Here is a 13,877-nt window from a genome sequence, read left to right as displayed (position 1 = left end):
AGTCAAAATTTGTCACCAAATATTCCTCCACAAATATTTATCTTGTGTTTATACATAAATAATATCATTATCTGATCACAGATGTAGAGAAGCAGGACAAACTATTTAGAAATCAGAAAAAAAAGACAAACCGCCAATAATGACGTCGGGGGCAAAATCCATCCTGAATGGAAATAAATGTGAAATTCATATCTTTGGGGAATGATGTCGAACAGGCTGAGTCTGAAGGTTGATTTGCTTCCTAAAGCTGAAAACTATAGTGACCTAAAGTATTTAAATGTGTTTAAACAACAGTTTATCCTCCTCAAATTAACAAGGAAACTTAATAAAGTACGTATTTAAAAAAATAAATAAGAAAATGTAATCATTTTTACATATGATGTGAACTTTTAAGACATTTTCAATCAGGCCCAACATGTACTAATCTTCAAGGAGGGACCACAACACACCATTTCATGATGCATTTGATTTTTACTTACAATTTTCTCAAAACGCTGATCTCCTTGTTGTAAGCGGCACCTTTAATAGCGTAGGAGCAGGCCTTCCTCAGTGTCTCATACGAGCGGTTAGCAGACAGAATATCAGACACCCATTTTTCTAAACCCTACACAGTTTGAGAAGGGGATGACAGAAACAAAAGATTGATGGAATAGTTAAACCTATTTTGTTAAAATAAAACTTATTTACAAGTGAATTTAGGATGATGCTTGGATTTGAAACAATATGAATGATTGCGACTTAACGCACATACCGGTACATAAGTAGTTTTGAGGTACTTGTACTTTATGCTACGTTTTATTTCCCCTCTACTACATTTCAAAGGGAAATATCCCACTTTGCACTTCACTGCATTCATTTGAAAGCTTTAGTAATAGTTCCTTTGCAAGTTAAGATTTGACATAATAATCAGTGTGATTGATTTAAATGCAGTGCTAGAGATTAAAATACAAAACAAGTAGTTACTTGCTTCTTACATATTAATGTTTCACTAGTAATATTTCAATAACCAATGGTGGAATGTAACTAAGTACATTTCAAGAACTGTACAATTGTGAGATACTTTACTTAGGTATTTCCATGTTATGATACGTTTTGCTTCTACTTTAAGAGGGAAATGTTGTACTTTTTTTATGCCACTACATTTATCTGACAGTTATAGTCACTTTTCAGATCAAGATCTTATATATAAAACTTATGATCAGTTCATAAAATATGCAATAATAATAGTATATAGCCTACAGTTTCCGTACAGCTAGAGTACATATTATTAATGCAGGACTTTTGCTTTTAATTAGGTATTTTAATACTTTTATTTAGGTAAAATATCTCAATAGTTCTAGAAATATAACATTATGTCTCATATATATATATGTCTATTCCCGTAGACTAAGTTTTCAGACGTGCTTTGTTAAAACATGTGGTGAAATCAGCGACAGTCCGCCTCTGTGTTGATGTCTGCTGTTTCCTGGCTGTGTGTGTTTTCACGTGACCTCTCAGAGAGCCCGTGCGCCTCTGAAGCAGCGGCGGACACTGAAAGTAAAAGGAAACTCCGCAGTTTAGAGCTCAGTAGTTGCCAAATTACTTTAATATAGTTATAGTGAACACTTGCCATTTTCGAGGATGTTTTCACTCGCGGAGAAAATGGAGTTCTTCATCGGAAACCCCTTTTCAACGCCCGTCGGTCAGAGAATCGGTAAGTCGCTGTTGCTTTTGAAATCTATGCTCGGAGTTGTTCACCGTTGGATTCAATTTGACATTATTTCATTTACATAATCAATTGCATGCTTCAGCATTTTATTACCACACTCACGGGGGTGTACACACACGTAACAACACGTTTAATGCTAAAATGTTTAATAATGAACTCCACATTTGACAAAAACATCAAAAAAAAAAGTCAATGACGCGACAGAGGCGGGACTTATTGGCCTCAATCTTTCGTGCGATTGGTTGCTGCAAGTTAAGCGACAACTAATTGGGCGAATTATGTAGGCACTTGTGTGTTTTCCTCATACTTCCTCAATCACTGATGAGTTTTGACAAAGATACAGTTTCTCACCTTATGTTCAAGTGTTACTGGTCCTCTTCAACACGCCTGTATGTCATGTTACACAACTTTTAAAGCTTGTTTTTGTCAGACCATTGAAATACTGTAAAGCCAACACATCCAGAGGCAGACTTGAAGCCTGGAGAGATGTTTAACCAGGACAGTCATGAGTAGTGAGAAATGTTACACACCCATCTCAAGCCTTCCTTCCTCTTATCTCATCCACTCACTTTCCCACACATGAATGTCAGACGGGGTTAAGCTACTTCTGAGGAGAATGAGAACAGAAGCAGCTGACAGTCACATGAAGTGGAGGGAGAGAGGGAGGGAGTAAAGTGGGATTGAGAAAGGCAGTGAGGTGTTGGTGGAAAGGAATGAAGGAGATTTAGAGACTTACGAGAAGCCTGTGAGGGGTGGAGGAGTGCAAAGAAAGCCAGCTTTGATGCTAAATAGTTTAGAGGGAAATAATGTGTTTGAGTTGTAAAAACAATTTTCTCACTCAGTTCATTATTACACTTCCCATAAAGACAACACAAGTATCTGGAAGATGCCACTTCACATGAGATATTTAGGTATTTGATTTGTGTCTGTGCTCCTCTTGCTGGTTTAAAATGCGTCGTTATACGATGACAATTACAGGTTTGTTTGCTTATACTGTCAGTAAAAAGTCCATCAGCCGCGTCCACACGGTCCCCAAGAAGCAGATCTGATTGTTAAAGGGTCTCTCAACCTAATTTTCGTCGTGCAGATTATGGTTTACAAGTCGCACAGTGTTATTTAGCCTGTGAACACTGTTGTATAAGGTCTTATGTGGCTCTGGAGGGAGCTCTCTGAAGTCTGAGAACATGCTGATTTCTTCAGGCTTGGCCTTGCACACGACACAACAGCCTGCTTCAAGCCTATCAAATCACTATGTGTAATATGAAAGGTGTCTTTAGTCGTGATGAACCCATAAATAATTATAACCAGATCCCCTCAGCTCTATGTGGCGTTTTAGCATCTTTCAGCTCATTGTTTTGTTTTTCCGGCGTACAACTTTACCATTTTTGTTTACTCCCACTGTTTTCTTAACTTTGTTTTCAGCCGCAGCAGGCAGCTGTTTTCAGCTAAAAAGTTAAAAACATCGACTGTGCCCTACCTGCTTAGTACTGAACAACAGAACAAGTTAGCGAATATACTGATGAACCTAGTGGAGCATTTAGCAGCTAAACAGCCAGTCACTTCGAGGTTGTGGACCACGCAGAGTTAAAATTAGTCTTTTTTTCATTCTTGTGTAGCATAAAGGGGCTACAACTTACATCCCTTTGTGCAACTATGTGTTGTAGAATGAGAGTAAATTAACCTTAGCCCTTCAACCTTCAACCTGGAATATTGTACTTACAGAAACACAACTCCAAATGAATAATGATCTTGCTCCATATCTGCTGGATGCGTTAACGGGAAACTGCTAACATGTTCATCACAACAACTTTATAAGGTATATTGTGTACAGCCAGAAATATCAGGTTGAATTGAATGTGGATGTTTTGTTTATTGTTGTTTATTTAGTCACATACATTTTATTTTCAATAGAAATGCTTATCATTTCTCAGGTGTGCAATCTCAAGTGTCAATACTGCAAATGCAGTTTAGATTTTCCTCCTTAAGATCCTACAAAGAAAACACCCAAACTTTAAAAGGCAGACACGGAAATGATCATTGTCGTCTTCTTTCCTGTATGAGTGTATAAAGTGCAGGCAACATGTCATTTATTGTATGACATTTTAATCTTTTCATGTGGGGTTTTATCATGCTATACATTTTTGTCCCAACTGACACATTGCTCCCAGAATGATTTCTGAAATACATAGAAGACCAACTATACATTATTACTGTACAACTGCTACTTCACCTGATTTCCTCTCTGTTGACAGAGCGAGCGACCAGCAGCTGTCTGCAGTCGGAGGACTGGGGGCTGAACATGGAGATATGTGACATCATCAACGAGACGGACGAGGGGTAGGTCACATAGTAACATCGTTTAATCCCAATCTGGTGCATGTTGCCTAACCTTTCTGTACTGTGTGTAGGTCTCCTTTATTCTTGAATGTCTTTTTGCTACTTTTTGTATTTCTTTGCAACTGATTGTGACTAAATTACCTACTTATGTTTAAGGCAAATCTCATAGTTTGATATGCAGTTTGATGCTAAGAGGAATGTCACTGTAAGGCTGAAACGAACTGTGTTTGTTGGATGTATCCAGTAAAAAGCCCACATTTCTTTAGATCTTGTGCCATAAAAGTGACCTTATTTCTATCTCTCTCTCTCTCTCATTATAAAGATGAGACACAAATGAACTACCCTAATATACTGTATGCTTCTGCAACAGATTAGTGCTTCATGTCTTTTTTGCTTATTTTCTCATTTATAAATATCTGTTCTTATTTTTTTTTCTCAGGCCCAAAGATGCAGTCAAAGCTATTAAGAAGAGAATCGTAGGAAACAAGAACTTCAGAGAGATCATGTTGGCTCTTACTGTGAGTAATCATCTGTAGGGGATTGTATGTAAAAGTTTAATTTGTTCTTTTATGAGATTGTGTTTGAAGGGTGTGAAAGTGTAATTTGAAGAATGACCCTTGCCCTGATTGGCTGGTGGCCTGGAGGCGATGGTGTCAGTGTGTATGCTTACACAAGTGGCTAAATCAACTTTGAAGTCTTAATGTGTGCATTGATGCAATGTGAGAAAGCGCTTTATTTTGGACTTTACTTGCGTAGATGTAATTACATTTGCACCTTTTCTTATATTGTGGACTGTATCCCTGTAACACAGGTTCTTGAGGCCTGTGTGAAGAACTGTGGCCATCGCTTCCACATTCTTGTGGCGTCGCAGGAGTTTATTGAAGGAGTTTTGGTGCGTTCCATTCTGCCCAAATATAACCCCCCCACTGCCCTCCATGACAGGGTGCTCAGCCTCGTACAGGTATGTATGGGGATGGTCCCACACACACATATGATCGAAACTATCTGCACAAGGGCTGCAACTCATGGCTATTTCCCTTATCCATTCATCTGCTCGTTATTTTCTTGAACAATCTATTCATCTTGTCTATAAAATGTCAGAAAATGGTAAAAAAAAAAAGAAATCCCCATTAAATTTGACCAAGATCGGGGGAGTGGAGTAATATAATAATAATAATAATAATAATAATAATAATAATAATAATAATAATAATAATAATAATAATAATACATTAGACTTCTTTAGCGCTTTTCTTGTAACTCAAAGACGCTTTACAGAGTGGGTTACACAAAGATAAATGTATAAACGAACAAACGAGAGAAAGAAGAAAAAAAAAAGGAGGATAAGCAGAAGAGACGGTCAGTGGTTGAAGGCCGTGTTGAACAGGTGAGTCTTAAGAGAAGTTTTGAATGTGGTGAGTGAGGAGGAGTCTCTGATGGTTTGAGGTAGAGCGTTCCAGAGGGTGGGAGCAGCGATGGAGAAGGCTCTGTCTCCCCAGGATCTGAGCTTGGTCCGGATGGGGGGGGACAGGAGGTTAGCAGCAGCAGAGCGGAGGCTGCGGGTGGGAGTGTGTCTGTGGAGGAGGTCAGTCAGGTAGGAGGGGGCCAGGTTATGGAGGGCTTTGTAGGTCATGAGGAGGATCTTGTACTCCACTTGTGCCAGTGGAGCTTGTAGATATATTCTGAGAAAATTATTTTACGAGAACATCTTTTGATATTTAAGTGGTCATTTTAAAAGGGAAAAAAAGGTAAATATTCTCTGAGAATATAAAGACATACATGCAAAAATTCATCACAATGTTCCAGACTGTTGCTAACGTGTGCATGTGGCATTCCCTGTGGTGTGGTGTGGTGTGGTGTGGTGAGGTGAGGTTGATCTAACCTCGCAAAGTTAAGTAATGTAGTTGCTTGACAAAACCCTCCACAATTTTCTGAGTTTTTAGTTTCAGAGAATATCTAAGTTTTCTTCTCATACATTTACAATTTATATTGAGTTTTTTCTCTGAATGGCCCTAATATGTTGTTACAATTAAAGAGGGAAACATGGAAGAAACCTCAGGGAGAGCAACTGAGGAGGGATCCCTCTCCCAGGACGGACAGACGTGCAATAGATGTCGTGTGTACAGGATAAACAACATAGTACAAATACAACATTTGACAGAAATGATGTTGTGTTGAAAAAGAGAAAGTATGGATGAATCCAGGATAACGTCAAAAAGGCTTCCCGGTGTCCAGCAGGACCAGGGCAGCAGGCGCAGCCACGATTCATGATCCTAACGTAAACTTTATCAGTGGCAACCTGCCACATGAGAGACACAGAAACTCCGGGGATGATACCCCGGATGATGAGTTAGTAACATACATTTACATAAATGCATACAGATAGAGAGGGAGAAGAAGAGAGGGAGGCGAGGAGAGAGGAAGAGAAGGAGGAGAGCAGGGAGGTGTCCCCCGGCAGTCTAAGCCTATAGCAGCATAACTAAGGGCTGATCCAAGGCAAACCTGAGCCAGCCCTAACTATAAGCTTTATCAAAAAGGAAAGTCTTTAGCCTGCTCTTAAATGTGGAGAGGGTGTCTGCCTCCCGAACACAAACTGGAAGCTGGTTCCACTGGAGAGGAGCTTGATAGCTGGAGGCTCTGGCTCCCATTGTACTCTTAGAGACTCTAGGAACCACAAGTAACCCTGCAGTCCGGGAGCGCAATGCTCTAGTTGGTTTATAAGGTACTATGAGATCTTTAAGATATGCTGGAGCCTGACCATTAATTGATTTGTAAGTCAGGAGAAGGATTTTGAATTATATTCTGTATTTTACCGGGAGCCAGTGCAGAGCAGCTAATACAGTAATAATAATATGATCCCGTTTCCTTGTTCTTGTCAATACATGTGCCGCTGCATTTTGGATCAACTGAAGAGTCTTAAGCGACTTTTTGCGACAACCTGATAACAATGAGTTGCAGTAATCCAATAATGCAGTAACAAATGCATGGACTAGTTTTTCTGCAACATTTTGAGACAGGATGTGTCTTATTTTTGCAATGTTACGTAGATGAAAGAAGGCAGTCCTTGAGATTTGTTTTATGTGGGAGTTAAACGACAGATCTTGATCAAAGATGACGCCAAGATTCCTTACGGTGGTGCTGGAGGCCAAATTAATGCCATCCAGAGCTTCTATGTAATTTGAAAATGCGTTTCGGAGGCGTTTAGGGCCAAGTATAATAACTTCAAAAATTTGCTAGACATCCAGGTTTTTATGTCCTTAAGGCATGCTTGAAGTTTAGCCAATTGATTGGTTTCATCTGGTTTAATTGATAGATATAATTGGGTATCATCCGCATAACAATGAAAGTTTATAGAGTGGTTCCTTATAATATTGCACAAAGGAAGCATATATAAGGTGAATAGAATCGGTCCAAGTACAGAACCCTGCGGAACTCCAAGACTGACTTTGGCTGTCATGGAGGATTTATCGTTAACACTTACAAACTGAGATCGCTCAGATAAATAGGACTTGAACCAGCTTAGTGCGGTTCCTTTTATGCCAACATAATGTTCCACAAAATAATGTTATATCGCTGAGGTATATCGGCGGCCAAGAAGTCATGCTGTTGTTTTCATTGACCCAGCCATCCTGCAATGTCAAGGAATCAGGCACTGAAACGCCACTCGGCATAACCAAAAGCTTAGTCTTTTCTTTTTCTGTGATTGAAAGTCTTTCGTTAGCTGTTGGTTGCTCCTCAATACCCATCTCTGATGCAAGCAAACATCCTGGCAATAAGCTCCAGTTTTGTTCCTGAAACCTTTAAATTCCACTTGCGGCAAAATACTTTCAAAGCTTCAACTTTCCACATCTGAACCTCATCATAAGAAAGGAGTTCAGAACTCATTGTAGAGTAGTAGGTTTGTTTACAACACGCTTGAAGAATAAGCTAAATACAATGTAAACACGTAGAGAAGAAATCCAATATGGCGGCCCTTGTAGAGTTGGTTCTCACTTTTCTAGGCTTGCCACCCCAGCATGCATTGTGATTCCACCATCTATAGAGCTGTGGCTCTCCGTCAGCCTGGCTACAGTGCTGAACACGTATAGTCTTTGTTTTGGCCAGTATACTGTGTTATTGAACACAGATGTAGGAGTCAGTCATTCTCTTTATACTGTATCTCGTCATATGTTCTCCCTGCCATCCCCAGTCGTGGGCTGACGCGTTTCGCAGCTCTCCCTCCTTAACGGGGGTGGTGTACGTATATGACGACCTGAGGAGACGCGGTCTGGAGTTCCCCATGACAGATCTGGATGCTCTGTCCCCGATCCACACTCCGAATAGGGTAAGACTGTGTACAAAGTGAAAACAACACACCAGATCAAAATGCATCTACTGATTTCTATCTTTACACTGTACCTCTCTTCATCGTGCAGAGCACCCCAGAAGACAGGACTCCTGAAACAGCCCCCGCTGCCGCTCCCACACATCAGCCTCAACCACAAGCACTTTCCAGTGTTCCCAGCCAGAGCACTTCAGCTCCCGTCCAGTCCAGTGAGGGACCAGCCTCCCTCTCTGCAGAACAGGTCAGTCAATGATTGCATAGCGGAGGTGAAGAACACTGTGACTGACTGATGTGGACCTTTTTAAAGTCAGTGATATTTGACTCAAGAACAATTTGTTTTCACTTTGACATTGAAATGAAGTGTCAAAAATCATAGTGACCTCCATTGTGATTCAGTGTGAAACAATAAAAAGTCCAATGGGCAAGTATCTTTTGAAACCTTGGTTCCCCCAATACAGATAAAGCACACACTGTGATAATGAAATGAATGATTCATTGTGAGGCGCTGTACTGTAAACCACCCTGCTATGTCATGTGTTGTTGTCTAACGTGTCATTTTGTACTTTCTGTCGTTGTTGTTGGTTTGCTTCATTGTTTTTTAAACTTTTTTGTAAATATATGTTTTCTAAACATTAAAGTGAAGAAAAAAGGTCCATTGGGGCTTTAATAGTTTTTATAGCCAGTGATATGCCTGTGTAGGTATTGATATGTTGTGCTAGTATTCAACAAATAAATAGGAACATATATTAAAAGGTTATAATAATTATTTAACCATTTATTTTTATATTTCAAGTTTATTTATTCTTATTTCTTTTATTTTTTATTTCCACGTTTTTGTTGACTTATTTATTCCTCTTTATATTTCAAAATGTATTTTCTTATTCTTTTACATGTTTTTATTTCTTTTATGTAACACCTATGACTTCACAGCACAGAGCCATCGTTAATGCTATTAGTTCTACCTGTGCTGTTCCTGCTTTGTCATGTGAGAATATAACTCAAATATAACTGCATTACAGAAGTTATCGACTGTAGCTATCACCAATACTGCCTTCAGACAGTATAACCACAATGTGTCGCTCTAATCTAAGCAACAAAATGACTATAGAATAAACAGGATTGTGTCAAGGCTTTTATTTTTTTTCACATGGTTTGTTATCCAGGAACAGAAACTGCGGAGTGAGCTGGCGCTGGTGAACGGAAATCTCACTGTGATGTCAGAAATGCTGAATGACCTAACACCTGGACAGTGCCAGCAAGATGATACAGAGCTGCTGCAGGTGTGTGTGTCTGTGTGTGTACATGTGTGAGACAGTATTGCCTACAGCATTTACTGTACTTCAGTCTCTGCCCTATACGCCCTATCATTTCAATAGTGTATAAAACAATTACTTGTGAGAAGATGTACCATATATTATTGTTTGTGAGTGTATTATTTTGATGCTACATTTTTGTATGATCATACTTCAAAATATGTCAAAAGTACGGAGATGTATCATCACCTACGTGGGCATCTGAGGTGCTAAAAAGCACAGGACATTTGAGAGATGTGACTTTATATAATTTTATAACTATATGAATGGCTACATTTCTGTATTGTACGAAGATCTGTGGGTTGATTTTTAAAGCATGCCATGTGTGTCTCTGTTAATCGATCTTACACGGGGGGATAAGAGGCAGAGTTCTCGTTTTCCTCACTTTATTACACTTCTCTCTTTGGTCTCTGTTTTGCTCATGCCGCCTGTACAACTGCACCATACTGCATGTACTCTAAGCACATTGAGGTATCATATTGTTAAAGAATTCTGGGAAATGTAGTAAACCAGTGAGTGATGTAAAAGTAGATGAAGCAGGATGAAGAAAATTGAGTACAGAGAAAAGTATTTGATCATTATATAACTAAAAACAAAAAGGTTCCTTTACCCCATGTCATTGGTGATGACAATTAATCTCCCTCTCCTCGTCTGTTCGAGCAGCAGCTGTACTCGATGTGTAAGAGCATGCAGGCTCGAGTGGTGGAGCTCATCCCCCAGCTGCTGGATGAAGGGTTTATTGGAGAGCTGCTCGTGCTCAACGATGACCTCAACAACGCCTTCATCCGCTATGAAAGGTGTGCTGCAGCCTAGCTTTGTGTTTCAGTTTATGTTTATACGTTTTTAAAGGTACGGTATGTATCTTTGTTGTGGCTAAATTACGGACGCCCTTCGTTGCAAGTGAGAAAAATAAATTAGTGTCTGATCTAAGGTTTTCTCTCCTGTGTTTATGACGAGTGAAGTTTTTAACGGGACAATTTCTTCTATATAAAGAGGCTGAAGTGGACTAAAAGCATTCATGTTTTCAAGCCAAAAGAAAGACATGACATTAATGTTACATAACTTGCTAACACACAATAAATAGTTTTGAGTGCATGGAGAAGTTAAAACTCACCTGGAAGAAAGCATGAATGATTTTAGTCCTATTTAGAACATGGGTTAGTTCTGCACTTCTGCCTCTTGTGCACAAAATAAGTATTACAACAACGAACACTGATCTGACAGCAACAACATTTTTTATTCTTGAGGAGAGAAAAATATGTAGATCAGATTTAGAAAATGAATCACCAGAAGTTGTTTCTGTCTCACTTTCATCTCAGGACTTCTGTACTAAATGTATACTCATTGTATTTTAATTGTGTTTTAGGTTTGAAAGACTGAACAAGACACAAGTTCCAAATACCCCACAGGTAAGAAGATAACTTGCTCATCCTCATTTCTGATATAAATATACTCACACACCAGGTCACGTCCACTGTTTTGTATCCTCCCTCTAGCAGAGCGCTTCCACAACTCCGAGCCTCATGGACTTCAGCCCTAAACCCTCGACTCTGAGCCAACCTGCTGTCATCACAACAACCAGCCAACCAGCAGCCAGCACACAGGCCAATCTACAGCAGTCAGCCAACCACAGTGAGTAAACTTTGTAGAACTTCTGCTTCATATGTACACTCTTTTGTAACACCAAATCCATGCGTATAACATTCTTGAAACCGAAGTCATGCTTTTTTAATTTGCCGTATTTCTGGTAGAAAACAGGATGTTGTGGCTGGGCATCACACGGTGAGGGAGTGTTAAAAAAAAAGAAAAAGGGTTGCACAATAAATAACAAACATTACCATTGCTAACGACTTACGAAAAGGGAGGAAATCCAAAAAAATACACTGTTGGAGCATATGAAGTGTTTGAAAGTTGCAGGTTTCTATGTGTAAAGATGCATAATCAGAATTACCAAAGAAGATTATTACAGGATTTTAGATACCAAGATGGAGGACGTTGTTTTTTCATTCAGTTGTGACTTAATGAGTTAACCATCTGTCTTGCAGAAGAGGAAGAGGAGTTTGACATGTTTGCCCATACAAGAGGCAGCTCCCTGGCTGAGCAGAGGAAAAGGTGAGTAGTGCTAACTGGTGAAAGAAAGAAAAACATCCTATCATGACACTGCTCAGTGCTCTCACTATATGTCTTTTATTTGCATGAAACTCTGGCTATGAGAGATGCATGCTTGTCATTTGAGGTAAATAAATACAAATGTTTCCTCTTATTGTAGTGCAATTTATCACTCTGGATTGTTGTGGTGTGAGTTGCCAAGGAACTCTTTTCTTTCTATCTATCTTTCTATATCTACAGTTTAGTTTTGGCCTATAGTACATGACAACACATAAGGAACACAAGTCTTTGCAATTGCCTAATGTTTAATGTCGACATTCCACGTAATGGCAGCGTCCGCGGTTCGACTCTCGGCCAAAGCCCTGTGTTGAAAAGAATATTTGGTTTAATACTGCCGTGCGTCACAGCATTACTGTACATCCTCTCCCCAGTGTCAGGTATGAGGACCCAGGAGCTGTGGAGGGCCTTGCTGGAGCTCTGGATACGAGGTTGCAGGTCACAGGAGGGGTGTGTATGCCACACAACACAGACATGTGAAATAGAAGTCCAAAGTATAGTGCTAATTGTGTTGATACAGCTAAAACACAGTGTCACCATATTACTCTCTTGATTGCTTTTCTTCTTAGATGCAACCAACGAAAAACTCTCAGCAGAACGATGTTGACAAATGGTTATCGTGTGATATGGTAAGAGGAAGCGTGCGGCTGTTCTTTAGAAATACAAATAATAGGCCTCACTCACCAACCGATCTTCAGAAGAAACTTCTTCTTAAAATTCACTTACGCAGTTTCTTTACGAGTATTCTGACTTATACCCAATGTTCTTAGGAATATACGCACACTCGAGAGCACACGTTTGGTTATTATTACGTTTTCCTCAGTTTTATAATATAGGATTTTAAAATATATCATTTTTAATATTCTTTTTTTGTATTATTGTCATTATTTTCCAAACATATTTTCGAATACAATACACTAACACTGAATGAGTAATAGCATCCTTTTTTGTGTTATTTTGTATCCACTACAAACGCTACCAAATATGAAGCCCGTTTGGCGTTTACTCCCTGCAGAAGTACCTCCGCTGTAGAACTATTGGAGTTTATTTTACATTTGGAGTCCGGTGCTCCACCCTCTTTAGACTTTCGTTTTGGACTTCTTGACTTAATTCTCTCAACCTTTCTTATTTAAAGTTCTGTGTGTGCACACGGCCCTGCAGTCTCGTGCCTTCTAATATGGATTATCCGGCGTTTACCTGCTAATTTGCAATTTAGGAAGATATTGGTGAATGAGGCCCAATGTGATGTAGGATGATAATATATTTTTTACTTTGTCTATTATTGTGTTTGGTAATGCAGGAAGACCAGTCTTCAGTCAGTGAGGGGGTGTCCAGTGAAGGTATGTTTTTTTTCAATGTTGCCATTTTAGTCTAAATATAATGTTTCTCATTTCTTGCTTACTTCCTGTGCATTGATGCGCACACATGCCGCTAACCATAACTGTCCCTTTCAGAGTTTGATAAGTTTCTGGAAGATCGTGTGAAGGAATCGGACAACAGCGGTCCGGCAATTTGCAGAGTGCCCCCCTCCACATCCAGACCTGCACCACAATCTACCCGACAACAGGACAAATCAGACCAGCTTTTTTCACTTTGAGTGTGAGGACTAACAAGAGAAGCAGGTGGATGTAAAGGTCAACCTACACACACACCATCTCATTGAAATATACCCACAATCACACACGAGCTGTGTTAAGTCAGGTTTTCTCTGAAACCACACACACACAATGAAACCTGTCACTACAGACCTGATGCCTAATCAACTTATAAATGCAATATTTCTTAGTTGATTCCTGCTGTTTGTTATCTTTATGTAAGTATAAACAACTTTATGTGACTGTATTTATGAGATGTATTATTATAATGTTGATGTAAACAAGAACTTAAATTAGAACAAGTGTTTACAGTTAAGTAGAATTTTGAAAAATAATTATGCCGTCACGTGCTTTTGACCCATTGATTTTGTGTAGATGAGAATAAATGGGGTTATTGTCCTGCAAACATTTTGCATCTGTCTTTTTTTTATGTC

At 39.3% G+C, this 13,877-nt stretch overlaps 1 protein-coding gene across 3 annotated transcripts; it reads left to right on the top strand.

The window, feature by feature from the left end:
• The first annotated feature begins 1,441 nt into the window (after positions 1–1,441).
• On the top strand, positions 1,442–13,849 carry LOC115014319 (target of Myb protein 1). Of its 3 annotated transcripts, XM_029441093.1 has the most exons (16): positions 1,443–1,693; positions 3,431–3,524; positions 3,961–4,045; positions 4,485–4,563; positions 4,857–5,006; positions 8,235–8,369; positions 8,461–8,610; positions 9,533–9,649; positions 10,346–10,479; positions 11,049–11,091; positions 11,179–11,314; positions 11,728–11,794; positions 12,223–12,298; positions 12,418–12,477; positions 13,149–13,188; positions 13,303–13,849. In XM_029441093.1, the coding sequence occupies exons 3-16, from the start codon at positions 4,008–4,010 to the stop codon at positions 13,443–13,445; spliced, it is 1,368 nt and encodes a 455-aa protein (XP_029296953.1). In that variant the 5' UTR covers positions 1,443–1,693; positions 3,431–3,524; positions 3,961–4,007; the 3' UTR covers positions 13,446–13,849. The 3 variants fall into 3 exon arrangements, with proteins under 3 accessions (XP_029296946.1, XP_029296953.1, XP_029296936.1); XM_029441086.1 differs by lacking the exon at positions 3,431–3,524 and having other exon boundaries at positions 1,442–1,693; positions 11,182–11,314; XM_029441076.1 differs by lacking the exon at positions 3,431–3,524 and having other exon boundaries at positions 1,621–1,693.
• The last annotated feature ends 28 nt before the right edge of the window (positions 13,850–13,877 follow it).

Source organism: Cottoperca gobio, chromosome 1, assembly GCF_900634415.1.
Source record: "Cottoperca gobio chromosome 1, fCotGob3.1, whole genome shotgun sequence".
In the NCBI taxonomy this organism is placed as follows: domain Eukaryota; kingdom Metazoa; phylum Chordata; class Actinopteri; order Perciformes; family Bovichtidae; genus Cottoperca; species Cottoperca gobio.
This window is presented reverse-complemented; position numbering and strand designations above follow the sequence as displayed.

Bases quoted from the DNA above. Each gene is read 5' to 3' on its own strand.
- LOC115014319 (XM_029441076.1), top strand. From the start codon at position 1,621: ATGTTTTCACTCGCGGAGAAAATGGAGTTCTTCATCGGAAACCCCTTT. The intron at 4,046-4,484 runs GTAGGTCACATA...TTTTTTTCTCAG, and splicing joins ATCAACGAGACGGACGAGGG to GCCCAAAGATGCAGTCAAAG. The intron at 8,370-8,460 runs GTAAGACTGTGT...TTCATCGTGCAG, and splicing joins CGATCCACACTCCGAATAGG to AGCACCCCAGAAGACAGGAC.